The sequence below is a fragment of the Coturnix japonica genome, chromosome 12 (assembly GCF_054131305.1).
Source record: "Coturnix japonica strain WE chromosome 12, WE-NBRP24, whole genome shotgun sequence".
Taxonomy (NCBI): Eukaryota; Metazoa; Chordata; class Aves; order Galliformes; family Phasianidae; genus Coturnix; species Coturnix japonica.
The window spans coordinates 8,652,728-8,668,902 of NC_140674.1; the positions used below are offsets into that span (position 1 = coordinate 8,652,728).

At 46.2% G+C, this 16,175-nt stretch overlaps 1 protein-coding gene across 4 annotated transcripts in view; it reads right to left on the reverse strand.

Annotated features, from left to right (window-relative positions):
* Positions 1 to 10,476, reverse strand: part of DOCK10 (dedicator of cytokinesis 10) — a 131,662-nt gene extending 121,186 nt beyond the window's left edge. The window contains exon 1 of one of the 4 annotated variants that reach the window (XM_085512867.1): positions 10,169 to 10,476. In XM_085512867.1, the coding sequence (XP_085368993.1) occupies positions 10,169 to 10,288 (120 nt within the window). In that variant the 5' untranslated portion in view covers positions 10,289 to 10,476. Of the gene's footprint in view, positions 1 to 6,235; positions 6,450 to 10,168 lie in introns of those variants that run through there. The other 3 variants (XM_085512868.1, XM_015871423.3, XM_085512872.1) reach the window with 3 other exon arrangements.
* Positions 10,477 to 16,175: the final 5,699 nt, after the last annotated feature.

A 16,175-nucleotide genomic window follows, 5' to 3' on the forward strand; every position in this document is an offset into this window, starting at 1 on the left:
AAATTCAGCTACTACTGCCACTGACTTTTGTTACTGTCATCACCATCCCACTGTAGCAACAGACACTGACGCCCCAGCTGGGTTAATATTTATGAGAAAGTCAACAGAACATCAAACAGAACAGGAAGAAGTAAATGCTTCCTGTCAAGCTGTCTAAAAATAGCTGTACTGTCAGCACTTACCCTTCACTACTTTTCATTACAGTTATCTTACAGATAAAAAAAGAAAAATACCTGCTAAGCTAAGGCCATGATAGTAGCAACTAGAGAGCATTACTCCTCACCAGTCACGGTTCACTTTATTATTCTTGCATCCTCAAGACATGGGAAAGCATTTCAGAAAAGTACTCTGTAGCTACAGGCAGCAGGACACAATCAGCACACCAGTCACAGGGAGAAACCTAGTCGCCCATCACCACTTTGCCACCTTCTTTTTGCAGCTAAACAGAGCAGTGAGCTGCCTGGTGCTTCTGTGTGTTTTTCTTCAAGAAAGGAACACATCTTCAAGAGTGAGAGGAGGACGGTGCAGAATAGCCAGGTTTTCAGTACATCTCAGTGTGGGACCTCACATGCACAGCTGTGCAGAGCATCACGTTATTAAACAAAACAGCATTTAAATAGGGAAAATAATACAGAAAGCTGACAGCTGACAGATACTTGCACATTCCCCTCTTAGGAGGAGGTGCACAGAGTTCAAAACATAATAAATACACTCGCACCGTCTCCTAAACAACAGCAAAAGAAGCACAAGAATAGAGGCACATTTCCAGGCATCTCCAGATATTGGTGAGCAGAAGGCTCACCCTGAGCAGCCACAACTAAAAGACAAGAAATGACCTTCTTCACCCTAAATACTGCCATTTAGCATAGTCTACCTAAATACTGCAGCATTACATGAAAACGTCTGAAGTTCCACTGTTTTTCCACTTCCACTAAGTCTCCAAGCAAACAGAAATGAAGGAGGAGGGGAAATAAAAGAGGGAAGGAAACACGTGAGGGGGAAGATTTGAAGTTCTTTTAATTTCTTCAGTTTTAATTCCTGTAATTCTCGTACCACACACACAGGGACTTCTTGTTTTTAGGTTTCATCCTTTTAACTACCAACGGTCTGCTGATATGTGACCCTTTGTGCAGCTGCAGCTGTTTGATCAGGCAAACCCCAGTGCTGCTCTTTTCCTTGAAAACCATCTTGCAGTCCCCTCCAGCCTCAGGGCAATCCCCTCCCACTGCAGGCAGCACAAGAACAGCTTATCAGAAGCAATGCTGCCAAGCATCGCTACCAGCATGAGGGAGACCAGAGGGGCTGACCGCCACCAGCATGCTCCCAAGAACAGCAGGCCCTGTGTGCCCACACACAGCCCACTTCCCATTCCTGCAGCCACAGCAGTGAGAGCCACCGCATCCAAAAGCGGCACAGAGGTTGTATCACTCATTTCCAACTCCAGCTGCAACAGTCCTTTGCCACACCCCATCCCCTATTACACAGACTTCCCAAACAGTACAAAACCCCACATTTTTCAATCTGGATCCCTGGCCAGATTCTTAAGCATGTGGAGCTGGGGTCTTCTGAAAAACAAACGGGAAACAGTGGTAGGAAAGAGAAACCCCACACGTGTCAGAGCTCTAGGAGCATGTACAGCAGGTCTTTTCCAGCACGCTACAGTATCCAATGGCACAGATGTCTCTGCTCATACCCCCAGAATCCTTGCATGTCACATCACCCCATGGAAACAGAGGGCAGCCATGGCAGCTACCTATTTACGCAATTGGTTTAAATATTTTTAAAATAGGCTTGATACAGATGTGTTGAGACATTGCACTGTATGCCACTATATATGTAATCATCTGTATATACTGCATGTGCAATGAACAGGAAGCCACTGATACAGAAACATGTTAAGTGAGCAGACATGGCAGAGGTATTCTTCCTGAAAGAGGAGTCACTACCTATTATTTGAATCATCTTTTATCTAAGGAACAGCCATTCAAATAGCAATTATCTACACAAAGGCATTTGTTTAATGTAAAGCCTAATACTAAAGCTAGGAGGGAGGTGTGTTTCCATACCCAAAGACTTCACGTTGACAGTATGGGGGTGAGGGAGTATTGCTGACACATAACAGAGCTGCACTGAGAAGAGAGGAACAGGGAGATGGCTGCACTGGAGCCAGCAAGCAGAGCTGAAAGCAGCATGTTTTGAGATGGTGTGTGTGGTGAGCACAGATAGGTGGACACACTGTGCTCTGCATACAGAGGGGTATACATGTAGGCACAGAGACAAGTGGGAGAAAGGCACAAAGAGCAGTGAGCACTGAGGGCTGGAAAGCACAAGGGCAGAGAATCAGGGAGCAGGAAGATGCAAAAACAGGGAAATAGAGAGGCAGTGACTATGTGCAATAGGCTGGGTTAAAAACCAATCCATCTTTTTCCTGTTCCAAAGTGAACAGGTTTGAAACACAGAATTGGAGCTTGTAAAATGCAATAAATAATTATCAAAGCCTACAGAAACACCTGAACAGTTGGGCACAGATTTGAAATATGATAAGTAGCAGGAAATGTCTGAGAAGTACACCTGTAGAAAAGTTACTACCTATCTAGACTGCCCCGTTCCGTATATGATAAGGAATTCCTAACATTGCTGTTAAATCACAGTTTGTTATTTGACTAGGAAAGATGGTAAACTAAATTTCTGCTCATAGTCTTAATTTCAGCTCAGTGAATTCTCCTAACTAACCTCAAATACACTTCTCACTAACTCTGGGAGAGCTATGAGGATAAATCCATGCAGTAATTCTGCTTACGACTTAATATCAAGCATTGATCCTAGCAAAAGTCATCTGATGACACGATGTCAGCAGACGGAACAACCACGCAATGACACAGCTCAAGCAGAAAAACAGATGTTACTCATGTGCAATACTGTAGTGCTACAATGTGATAGAAAGTACAGCAATAATTGCAAGGTGGCAAAAGTCATTGGCTGCAGCAAATAAGAACAAGCCCAAATATAGCAGCAGTGGATACAGAAACAAAGAAAATCTCTTTACCTCTGGAATGTCTCAGGAAGGCACGGATTCCCAGGAAGATCCCTTTGCCTCCACTGCAAACCCTTAAATGGGGTCTTAGAAGGGGGTATATTCTGATTATACCACTTTCAGTCCCTCAGGTACATTGCATGCACCTGAGCTCCCCTGGGTTGGCCCTGCCTGCCCACCAGGTGCTCAATCACTGCTTCAAGCTGTGACTCAGCATTTCCACTACACTCATGTAAAAGGCAACCAATGCCTAACATGAGTTGAGAGCTTTAAAACAGGTGGATGCATTTTAGTAACTTATTCTCAAACAACAACTGTGTTTGATATTTCACTTTGCTCTGTTATTGCAATTGCTAGAGGAAGTGCATGTGAATGGAAGAAAAAAAGCATGCCTGTATATTGACAATGGAGGCACGATAGCTCGGCACATTTCAGTATGCTTTGCAAGGATGTGAATACAAAAGATACATACCATATGATATTCTGGAATAAATATCAAAGTCTGCTTATTACCGAGTTTAATACTTGCTCATAACTGCCTTTCTACCTGCATGTGGAATCACCAGGCTGGGGCTGGGACTAAGGACTGTTTTCCCAAGGTCTCTGCCTGTCAGCATGGCTCTGCTCCATGGCACCTTCCTGTATCTGCTCGGCACGGCTCAGAGTTTTGAAGGCAAGAAACAGCTCCTTCCTAAGGACAGCCAAACTCTATTCCCTAAACCCCTTTAAGACCTGAGGCTATTCTGAGATTCTTGTAAATAAGAACAGATAATAAAAAAGAACACACACACACAAAGAAAAACAAAGCCAGGAGAAAGTCTGTACAAACACACAGATATTGCTACCAACACCACAGTTATGTGTGGCCTGTGTAACAGAACAGAGGCATTCCTAACAAAAGTCACCAAGGCCAACACATGCTGCGGCACTCACACAGCAGTGTGGAAAGCTTTCCCCCAAGACCAACTCAAGGGACAAGCTGTTACATACGTCAGCACGCTCCAGGCTGAGTTCAGCCCATCCCTTTCACCCTGAAAGACTCAAGTTGGGAATACTTCCTCCTGTGTTTGTTCAGACTGCACAGAGGAGTGCTGCATTTGCTTCCAAAGGGCAGAGAAGTGGGACATGGAAGACTGTCCCCCTGCCCTCCCTTAACTTATGCTCAACACAGTGCCTGGGCACAAGCAGCACAGGATTTGTGCCCAGCACATACAGGACAACAGCCCACTAACCCAGATTAGGGGATAGCCTATGTTCCAGTGAACAAAAACCACAGAAGTAAAGCTCACTGAGGAACGTGCACAAAAGCAGACACATTTCACACACAGTGGCTTAGGGTATCACTTAGATAAAATGAAGAAGGAAATGTCCCACCTCTGCAGTGCCACCGTGCTCACCACAAGGTGAGCTTTTAACTCAGACTTAATAAGAGCAGAGCTGTGCTTTCTGAAACACCTGAGCGGCCAGAGCTTTGCTCTTGGCTACAGATGACAAGCATTCATCAGACAGTGGACAAACATCAGCTTACTCACAGCAGCAAAAGCAAGTTCATCCAGCAGAAAACGCAGATGGGTAAATGATGCATTTAAATGTCAATTAAAAAAGAAACAAAAAAAACCAAACTATATTAACCTGAACTGAGAATAACACGTTGTTTCTTCCTATGCTAAACATCTCATCGTTCCAGTTTCAGAGACGGACATTTCTGTACTATTCTTGTTCATAAATAGTAACACTTACAAAAATAAGGGCTTTTTCTTTCCTCTGTTGTACACAACCCCATTGCACGCATTAAATTTCATTATGTCTACATCATTTAATTTAGGTCAACGTGTCAAAGTAACCAAGAATCGTGTTTGCTTTAAGTTGGCCAAAGTTTCTCTCAAAGCCAAAGAACAGGCAGGCTGATCTCAGAGTCAGCAATGGATCTCCTTGTTCACGTTGACAGCTCACTAAGTTTCTGTACTACACATAAACCAACTGCACAACAGCCCCAGTGGGAAGGAAATAGAGTAATGCACTCATTAACAGTGAATGAATTGGTAACTCAACATGCAGTGGTGTTGTCCCTCCTCCTTCCCAATTTCTGAGCCCTTCTGCAGAGAGATGACTCTTGCCAGCTTGTACCATCAGCAGAGAAATTAACAGAAGTGCCAGTGGTAGCAAGCAGCCTACTAAACTGCACTTAAGCTATGTGCTTAGGTTGTTATTATGTATCAGTGGCAGAAAGGGAAAAATAACCTTGTGCTGCCAGCCCAACCTAAAATACAAAAGAGAGTGAAAGGGTAAAAATAAGCAGCCCAAGGCTCTGTAGGAGGCCAGCTCTGGAAAGCCTCACTGGCACACATCACTATTCAGCACTCCTGCCACAGCACTGCTCTCTGCTCCCAGAGGAATACACACATAAAGGGGGGCATCTCTTGGGTTCCTACTGGTTAGAGCAGAGGGAAAGCTGCCCCTAGAGCAATGAGAATGGAGGGCTGGCTGCAGAGCAGACCACCACAGAACCACCTGAACAGCTGTGCTGTGGCTCACTGTGCATTCACTGTGCAAGCTCCGGCACTTATCTCTGTGTTTTGTTTCCCTTATCATCAAGACAGGGATGAAGTCAGCACTCGCTAACATAAGAATACACAGTTGGTATAAAATAGATACAAAAAACTCATCGCGCTTCAGAAACATACTGTTAAGCTTTGTGAAACTGGCAATGCTGAAGTGAAAAGTGTTACAGACAGCTAGTTGCCTTTGTTGTTTGTGTAATAACCACATGTCACTACTTCAGAGCCTTCTGACCTTGTGTTAGGAAAGTGACAAACATGTTTTGACTCCTAGGAGTGACACAGGCGCTGCTGAACAGCAGCTGGAAGCCACAGCCCCAAACACAGCCGCTCTCCCCCAAGGCAGCACCAGGCTTTGTTACCCAGGTTTTTCTCCTCCTTCCTACTGCCATCCCTCTCCAAACCCCTTAACTGATGTAGCAAGCAAAGAAAAGAAGCTAATGTGGCTTCAATACATTGAGATCATTTTGAGTTACTCAAGCTGACTCACTTCCCATTAATCTAAAATACGTTAGTCAAGTGAGGGCTTTGAGACAGCAGTGAAACACATAGGTTTAGACCACAGTGCCCAGGTCTTGCTACCTTCTGATGACTGCCCAAGGATCCCATGATCAGGGTTTATTTGCACAAGTTATTCACCAACCTGATGGATCTTCCTCACAGCTCTCTTCATTTCTTTCCTCCGTTTGATTGTCTTCTTCAGCCTCTCCTTCCCTACAAAGTCTTTTCTCTTTTCCCCCATTTTTTTTCCAGTGAGAAGAATACCTGATAACTCTTTCTAGATGGCTTTCCTTGTTCTTCTCTCTCCACCCTTTCCGAGGCTTTCTTCCCTTATCTCCCTTTCCTCATTTCTGCATCAACTTAATCCCTACTGCAAGCCTCAGATGCAGTTCCTAGAATTACCCAGGAGAAGAATCAGGCCCCTTTGTCTGCCTGCAGAGGAGGGAGTCCAGCAGCTGCAGAATGTGCAAACAGTGCATTCTTGTCTGTGCCCTTTGCTCGGCTTGCTCTTACATCTGGGCTCCAGAGCCAGCTGAAAAGGATCAGATCCTTGTCAGCTCCACACCGCTCCGAGTGCCCTTGGGACACCCCAGTTGGAGAGCAGCTACAAAATTAGTCATTAGGCACTCCAAATCTGAATAAACAGGTAAAACACAAACGTGAACAAGTTGTTTAAGACTTCAGTGTCGCACTGCATTCAAAGAAAGCCGCAAACACTCTGAATACACCTGACAAGCTGCCCATACTGAGCAGACCATGACATCTCAAGTGCAAAGAAACCTAAAAGCAAAACCTCACTGGAGCAAGATTACAAATAACATTTCCTTACACCCATGAAATGAATAAGCCATCTCCTCAAGCATCAAAACAGGCATGAGACTCTCACTCTATGCACTTTCAGGATTATTCCACTAGGCTATCATCTCAGCATTAAGCAAAGAAAAAGGGAAAGCAGGAACAAGTTAATACATTAAGAAGTCTACAGAGAAATAGATCAATAGATGGCCTGTAAGGACTGGGCATGTACACGTATGTACAAACACACACAGCCTATTTTATCTGTAACAACATGGTACATTCACTGCCTCTATAAATGCCTTACTTCAGTTTGTGCTGGACAAACAGTAGACATCAGACTATCCCCAGAAGAAAGGGCCCTTTCACAGCCCAGTTTCCAAAGTACTTCTGTCCTTGGAACAGCTCAGTTAACACTGTACCTTCTAAACAAATCATGATCTTACTGTGAGGGCTATTTCATGCGTTGGCCTGATTCTGAGCATGAAAGTCTGACCTAACCTGGCTGCATATAACAAGCAAAGGCTGCATAACCAGACCCAATAGTACACATGGCCAGGTGCACCCTCAGTCCCTGCTCCCACATTCTGTCTTTCAGGGCACTGAAGAAGTTCCTTTCTTTCACACCACAACACCAAGTGATAAAGGCATCTTTACTCCTCCCACCTCCTTCCCCTGACTGCTTGGACACTTCTTCCTATCTACAAACAGAATTCTGAGCTGAATACATGCAATTGTTTCTTTCCACATCAAGCAAATAAATATGAACAAAAGGAAGGGAAAGCACACAGAAGAAACAGAAATACTTTTGAAGACAGTAAAGAAGATGCAACTCACAGCTTTCCCCTGAGATGCTGTGTGCAACTGGCATTTGAGCTCTCACCAGATCGCTGGGACTCACCTGGCTCCTGAGGCCTGGCAGAGGCCTGGCTGCCATTCCCTAGAGGACAGGTACAGGGGCCATGCCAGAAGGCATCATCCCCTCACCTATCCACCAGCCACACACCCTGCCTGCAGCCGTCAGGATACTCCAGGCCAGGTTCAGAGTACACGAGGGCCTGATGTGCCCTGAGCAAGGAGCAGGGAGCACCAACACACCTCATGCAAGGCATCAAGCTTTTCTTTACTAGGAGAAGTAGTACTCCTAGCAAGAATTCAGCATAAGTTCAGCCAGAACACCCAAGGCCTGTGGAGCTTTGTGGAGCAAGTGTTGCTGTGGCAGCTGTCCCAGCATCCCCATGCCCAACATTGCCAGGGAGATTGCGAAGGAAGATGTGAGTTCACACAGCTGGAAAGGACTTATCCCTGATGGTATGAGATCTAATCTTGGTATGAGATACCCTGACTGGTATGAATTCTTAGTATAAGGAATTATATAAAAGTTACTGGTAGTTCCAGAAAGTATTGTAAGAAGGCAGTAATTTCAAGTTTCCCAGAGGCACACACAGCCAGCACAGCAAGCGACAGACCCCAAGGCCACTGTGCCTACTGCTGGATGATACATGGCATTAGCAGACACAAAGTGCCCCCCTGTATGGTGACAATAATGAAAAAGATGGTAGTAAATAACGAAAAGGTTATTTACAGGAAAAATTCACCTGCATGGAAGCCTTCAGTATGCTGGGAACCACTGAGGCAATCTCCACCAAGGAGATCTCCAAGAGATGCTGCCTCCGTGGTGGTCAGCCCTTAAATGAGGTCTAGAGGAGGTGGAGTCAAGCTCCACCCCTTCAGGGAGCCCAGCTAAATTACTCTCACCTGTGCTCCCACAGCTGACCAACACCTGTCTCAGCTGATTAATCTGAGGTTCAGGCTGTGATTACCAATTTCCCATACAACCCCCCAAAAAACAACAACAAAAAAACACCCCACTAAACCAACAAACAAACCAGTGAACCCAAACCAATCTTCTCCTGAAGGGACTCAGACCATCTCATTCAGATCTGCTTCACCCACCTCATTCTTTATTTTTCTCATATCCTTGCAGCAGAGACGTGGCAGAACAAGAAGTACTCCTAACAACTTCATCCCAAGTCCCTCAAGCTGCAACCAGACAACCCAGCAGTTCAGCTGGAACAAGGATTCAAATACACACCCCAGGGCTGACAACTCACCTCAGTGCCTGGACAGAGCCCAGCCCTACTGGGATGGTCCCTTCACAAAGCTTTATCAGCTCTGAGTGTTCTATTTGACCACGGGCCAAACCCTAACCCCAAGGTACCCAAAGGACTGACCAAGCACAGCTGGCAGCCTTATGGCTGCACAGACACCTTGGGATACTGACATGAGTTAATGGCACACTGAACCGCATCAGAGAGCAGTAAGCCCCTACCAAGTTTTCACAAGTTTGAAGCATGGAAACACTTAACAAAGACTCTTGGGGATGCCCACAAAAGCACTGCAGGCCCAGAGATGTAAAGAAAACAACTTGGACTTGGTGTACAGACACGCAGGGCGCACAATTTTGGCAAAGCTCTGTAGAAACAGTGGGCGATACCCACTGAGTTACAGGAACAGGGAACCAGCTCTCACTTTCTGCAGAGGGAGATGGAAAGCTTTGTGTTTAGGCACTGCGTGCCACGAACTTTGATGAGCGATGACATTTCACTCACAACTTTCTCTCTTCCCACTTTTTTGGCTACTTAATGAGCCGTCTGGCCTGAAGAATTAGAAAAGGAAAATATTTGAATTACGCAAATCACTGACATCCCGACGTGCTTAATCATCCGGGAAGGGGTCATTTATCTCTCAGAACACGTTTAAGAAAGCCCACAGGCACCTTAACACGAGAACGGCCGATAAACGCCAAACAAACGGCTGATAATTCACAAAGGCTGAGCACGCGTGTCTGTGAACCCGAGCGATTTACCATCCAGCCGAGCTCCGACCACCGAACAACCGCAGCTCGGCGGCCGTGCGGCGATGCGGGCAGCAAGTCCCCAGAAGCCACACGAGTGACAGCAACTCGCTGGGAGCGCTCGCTCTCCTTATCCCCGCTGCACGCGAGGCTCACTTTGGCAGCGAGCTTTTCGCCTTTCGCTGCCAGTACCCGCGTAAAGCTCATTCAAAACAGAAGAGAGGACGCAAGCGAGCGGCGGGCTGCAGGCTGAGCAGCGCTACCCAGAGTAGCCGTGCCGGGACCCATCCCGGCGCCCTCCAGGCTCCCTCCCCATCCCGCCGGGGCTGCCCTGCCCTGCCCTGCCCGTCCCGGCCGCGCCCCTCGCACCTGGCCGCCGCCCGCCGCCCCTCCCCGCCGCCCCTCCCCGCCGCCCGCGCTCACCCGCTGCTGTAAGCGGCCGCTGGCGGTGGCTGCGGCCGTGGCCGCGCTGTGCCGCAGCTCCGCCGCCTGTCCCGGCCGCAGCAGGCTCCGCGTGAAGCGCCGCGTCCGTTCGCCGGCCATGGGCGCCGGCACCCCGCGCTGCCGCCGCCGCTCCCCGCCCGGGCCGAGCCGCCGTCAGGAAGCGGAACTGGGGTGCCCCGCTCCCTCCCGAGCTCTCCTCCCCGCCTGCCCGCTCGAGGCGCGCTCCCCCCGAGCGCCGCGGGGCGGCCTCCCCCGGCCCTCCCCGGCCCATGTGCTCCGCGCTCAGCGGCCCCGCACGCCCCCCGGGAGCAGCGAGGGGCGGCGGCGGCTCCCGGAACCGCAGCCGGGATGATTGACGCCTCGACGGGCAGCTGTGGTGCCCAGAGCCCCGCTGGAATTCCTCCGAACGGGGTGCTTCAACTTTCCTCGAGGCGCACAGTTATCGGATACTGCGGGCAAGGAGGCGCTGGGGAGCGACCGCCCCATCGGGAGTCCATCAGTCCGTACTGGACACAGACCCTGCGTAACCCCAGGTATAATCCCCGAATAATCAACTCACCATACTCACGTGGGAACAGTGCACACCGCTGCTAGCACCAGGTCTCCCATCAGCACACAGCACAGAAGGATGTGGCCCTGCAGAATGGGTCTTGAGTTTTTGCTTGGTGGCAAACCTTTCTTCCCATTGTTACAACACTGAGTTTTGAAAGACTAAGAACAGTGCAGAAGCAAACAAGAACTGCATTGCCTTTTTCCACTCTATATCTGTGACCTAGCTGACACAAAGCCAAGCGAAACACAGCAGTGTGCTGCTCATTGGCTGCCTTGTCTCAATCCCCATGTCCTGAAGCCACCCAGCACAGTAAGGACAGCACTGTGGCATTCACAGCTGAGGTCAGGGCTTCCTCAATGAGGTGAATCATTTGAAGTGCAGTAAGGGCTCCCGTAATGGCTTACAGCAAGCAAAGCTACCAGTCAAGATGTTCATACCATTGGTGTTGCCTTCGAATATTTTAGAGATGATCCCTGTTTGAAAGCTGAAGTTCAGCTCAGTGAGGAAGCAGTATAGGATTGGAATTCAGTTTTTCTTGTTCTATTGAGAAATATTTGTCACTAAAAAGTGACTCAAAGATGAAGAAGGGAGACTCATTCACTTTGCAAGTGATCCAGGTCAGGCTCAGAACAGGAAACTGCAGCCTAATGTTGCAAAGAAGAAGAAAAAGAGCAGCCCTAGTGACTGTAAGGAAGCATTCTGCCTCAACACAAAGATGTACTTTGCAACACGCTTCACTGCAATTTGTTGCAGACAGCAAAGGAAACACACATTGCACGTGTGAAAAAGAATCATCATGAAAGTCAACCATGGCTTTCATTCAGTACATGCACACACAGTTGGAAAATGATTGTAAGAAAATGAGAACGGAGGCTCAGGGGCCTGCAGCTGTCCTGGCTTTGGGCAGAGCATTTTGCTGCTGCTCAGCTGTGGCAGCCCTGCAAAAAGGCAGTTGGATTAAACACGACATACATCTTTGATTATCATCCCCTTAAACATTTCTGTGATTGTCTGGAGCTTTGTCACAGATGAGCTGAGTCTCCCTCTGACGCTGCCCTGCACAGCACAAAGCACAGGTACCCAGGATTTTGCACAAATTTAACTGTTCACCAAATTATTTCTTATGCCAGATGAATTCTTCTGCTTTGCTCCTCTGCAATTCAGAAGTGTTTTAATTCTTGGGTTTCAGTCAGTTGTTACACAGGAGCCTTTCCATTTGATTTCAGGTATCCTCTAGCTTGGTGCTGGCAGGGCCATCAGCTCTGGTTGCTTAAGGATGAATATGCACAGGATCATGAGAATGAGGCAATTACCAGAAATGTACAAACTGCTACGAAAAAGCCACAGCAGTATATATTGCACATCCTGTTAATTACACACACACACACACCCCTCGGAAAAACCTGTCAGCTCCTAAACACGTAATTAGCATTTGTAAAGTAGCAGCAAGGGCAGAGTCAAAGCTCTGTCTGAGCAGCAAGTCTTGTGCCGGAGATCTGAAGCTACAGAAACAACACGTTCTTAAAATACAAGTTGGAACCAACTCCTACAACTGCTTACGACCAACCCTAAGAGTTGAATGACTGCAATTGTATCCTTGATGGAGAACAATTTCAGCATTACACATAATGGCTGGCTGTACTTTTTTGGATTGAGTTCCCACTTAGAACCACTTTGGGTCTTGAACATTTCCTCAATGATGATGAATGTTTGGAACAATTTTATTTCAAAACCATTACTAATACCACGCAAAGTCCTCACTGAGCAGTTGCATTAAGAAGGAACACTATTGAAGTTTTGTCTCTTTTTTAGCAACAGCACAAAAACAATTTTCCCTCACAGCTGCGTGTGAGCTGAAATGGAACAATAGTTCCACTTTCTCACAAGTACAACCATCACCTCCCCCTGTGCTCATTTGCCGTGGGCTCAGAGCACAACAAAAAAACACAGCAAAACCTCCTTAGGTCTGCTTGATGTACACAGGCGCCAATGTAGACATTTTCTCCATTGACAGAACAGCTTTCTCCAGCTCCCACCTCTCCCCTCACTGTTTCCAGCCTTGCTGCTGCCCCTTGATCAGCACACGCTGACTGCAAAGCTGACTGGATCTGGCTGCTGTGTGTTTTAGCCTCAGAGCTGCAAATAAGCAATCATACTATATAATCCATGTTGACTTTCATCTGGTCTTACAATTTCTTCCTGTCCATGTGTGGTGAAATGGATTCTCCTGTTCAGTGGCATCCTGGAGACATTAATTCATTAACTCTAATAAGTCTCTGACTGCTGATGCGGCTCTTTGCTAAACTCCACGTTTTGCAATCTCCACTGCTATTGCTAGCACAAGGAAGTTAATGCTTTTAATATGCTTTTCAACTCAAGTGCCTTTTAAATTAGTCCAGCAATTCAGAAACTTCTAAGACCTCACTGTTCACTTCCCATCTAGTTAGAGCCACTCCATCCAACTTACTGCAAATGACAGCATTGCAGTAACCCTCAAACCCCAGGCAAACACGCATTCTTTTTATAAAGACTTATTACTAGCAATAACACTGCTTGTAAATACAACTTGTGTGCTTATTTTAGGGGCTTGCTGAGGTCAGAACATTTTCCCCTGATTATGGAATACCAGATCTGCCCTCTTACTTAATTACATCAATGTGTTATAATTATTGTACCTTTGTAATATTGAATAGAAGAGGTTCAGGAGAAAAGAAAAAAAAATCTGCTTCATTGAAGGGACACCACAGTAGTCAAGTACAGAATGTCTTCAGTGAGAACAAAGATGCCTTCGTGTTTATGGCATCTCTGATAAGAATGTGCCATCAGATCAGTGGTCTGAAAATGAGGATGTCAGAAGGATCAGATCTCATCTGCACTTCTGTACGCTAGAGATAGAAATACCCTCACTCCAAACCCTATTTTATTCTTGAAGAAATATCCATTCATCCAAACCAGTTGCTTTTGGGTAAGCTGGCTTTGCATTGTGAATGGAATGAGCCGTAAATTGTATACAAAGATCAGGAGAAAAGGATCTCTCCATTGAACAAAGAGCAAGCAAAATCACTTGCTACTTGAAGCTACAGAGGTAATACTTCAACTGCCCCAAGTCTATCTATGAGTGCCTTATGTGGCAGGTGGAACTATTTTAAAAGATTAAACTTACTACAAACAAGGAAAGCATAAGGAAATCCTTCCATTTACTTTTGTTATTCCCAATTACATCTGGTGTACAAGATGTAAAATGTGAGAAGCTTTACCCACGTCCTGTTAGCTCTCTGGCACCCACAGGGCTACAGGCATCTTCAGATACAGAATGTTGCTTATAAGTGTAGAGAAAACACAGGACTGGTGATTATGCATTTCTCTCTGTGAGGCTCCTACCAGTTGTCTGGCAATGCAGCCCTGGGCAGCATGGCCATCAGAGTTTCACTCTTCGCATCCTTCCTCCACTATGTGCTGAAGTTCATTTTAGAAAGTCTCAAAATTCTAACATGGAAGCTGCAAGGATGTCACGGTTTGAACTAAAAATCCACCTGCGCCCGTGACAGGGGCCGTGGACCCCGGAGGGGCCCTAGGCCGAAAGGAAAAAGTTAATTAGGAAAAGAAAACAGCGGCAACGATCTAAGGAGGCACACTTATTTACTAAATACTATATCGAAATACAGGATAACACAATATAATACAATATAATTGAAAATTGAGCTAACGAATCAAGCAAAATAGGAGAGAGAATGAGTCCCGTAACCGAGAGGCCTACTGTAAATCTAGGCGAACGGCTGAAGGCTCCCACACACTCCCCTGAACGCCAGAACTCGAAAGACGTCAGTCTGTTCTGCGACAGAGTTAATATAGAGTCCAGGTCCCGTGACCTATCGTGTTGTTCCCTGGGAGATGTAGTCTTCTTCTGTAAGTTGCAGATTCAGTAAAATTATTCATGCTTTATATGATGTTATGATGTGGAATACTGATAGCAAAAATTACAAAATTATTAAACCATGACATTCCACCCCTTATTCTACATCATTACATTATATTTATACATACATACACACTCATATGTATAATTGTGAATAATCAGCAACCTTATTTTTTCTCAACAATCTATATTTATTCCATACAAATCCCTAAGTTGAGAACAAAACTCTATAACCTAATTTACTATTTATTAATTTTGAGAAAATGGCAAAACTGCCAGAAAAAGGAAAACATGTCAGCGGTAGAGGGGAAAGGCAGCGCTGGTAGGGCGTCCCCCACATCAAGGTGCACTCATCCTTTCCCAGCCACCACAGCAGATTTCCTTTTGACTTATACTTCTTTCCATGTGTGCTCTACACATGCATGGCCAGTGCAGGATATAGAGTCCAGATGGAAAACTTGCTTACAGAATGCCTAATTAAGGTATATAGAGAAAAGTGTTTCCTTAACATTGATCCACTCTATCTTAAGTCCTATACCTAATTGAACTATTCTGTAACCAATTGAAATATTTTCTGAGACTCTACCTATATATCTACAGGAAAATCATTGGCTGCACTCCCCCAACATCAAATTCCCTTGTGGTACACATTGAACATTCCCATTTTTGTCCATCACCCACCATGTGCACCCAGGTCCCTGGGCAAAGACAGTACCCCGGAGAGGTTTGCCCTTTCCAGACGCTGGAAGGACCCAAACTGTTTTTCCCAACACACTCTTTATGTGTACTACAGGAACCTTATCTCCCTCCACGGTACGTAGGGAGCTGGATTGGTTAGGACCATTACGATTACTAGATCCTCGAGTGTTGACCAACCAGGTGGCTTCTGCTAAATGGTTCTCCCAATTTTTATACGTTCCGCCACCCATTGCTTTCAACATAGTTTTCAATAACCCATTGAATCGTTCAATCTTACCAGAAGCTGGTGCATGATAGGGAATATGGTAAATCCACTCAATGCCATGATTTTTGGCCCAAGTGGTTACAAGGGAATTTTTAAAATGGGTCCCATTATCTGATTCAATTCTTTCCGGAGTGCCATGCCGCCACAGGATTTGCTTTTCCAACCCTAATATGGTGTTTCGGGCGGTAGCATGGGGTACTGCGTATGTTTCGAGCCACCCAGTGGTTGCCTCCACCATGGTGAGTACATAACGCTTACCATTGCGAGATCGTGGCAAGGTGATATAATCAACCTGCCATGCCTCTCCATATTTATACTTTTGCCATCGCCCTTCCCCCCAAATAGGTTTCATCCTCTTGGCTTGTTTAATTATGGCGCATGTTTCACAATCATGAATAACTTGAGCAATAGCGTCCATAGTTAAGTCCACCCCTCGGTCTCTGGCCCACTTATATGTTGCATCCCTTCCTTGATGACCTGAAGTCTCATGGGCCCACCGAGCTAGGAATAATTCACCCTTGTTCTGCCAGTCCAAGTCTATTTGAGCCACCTC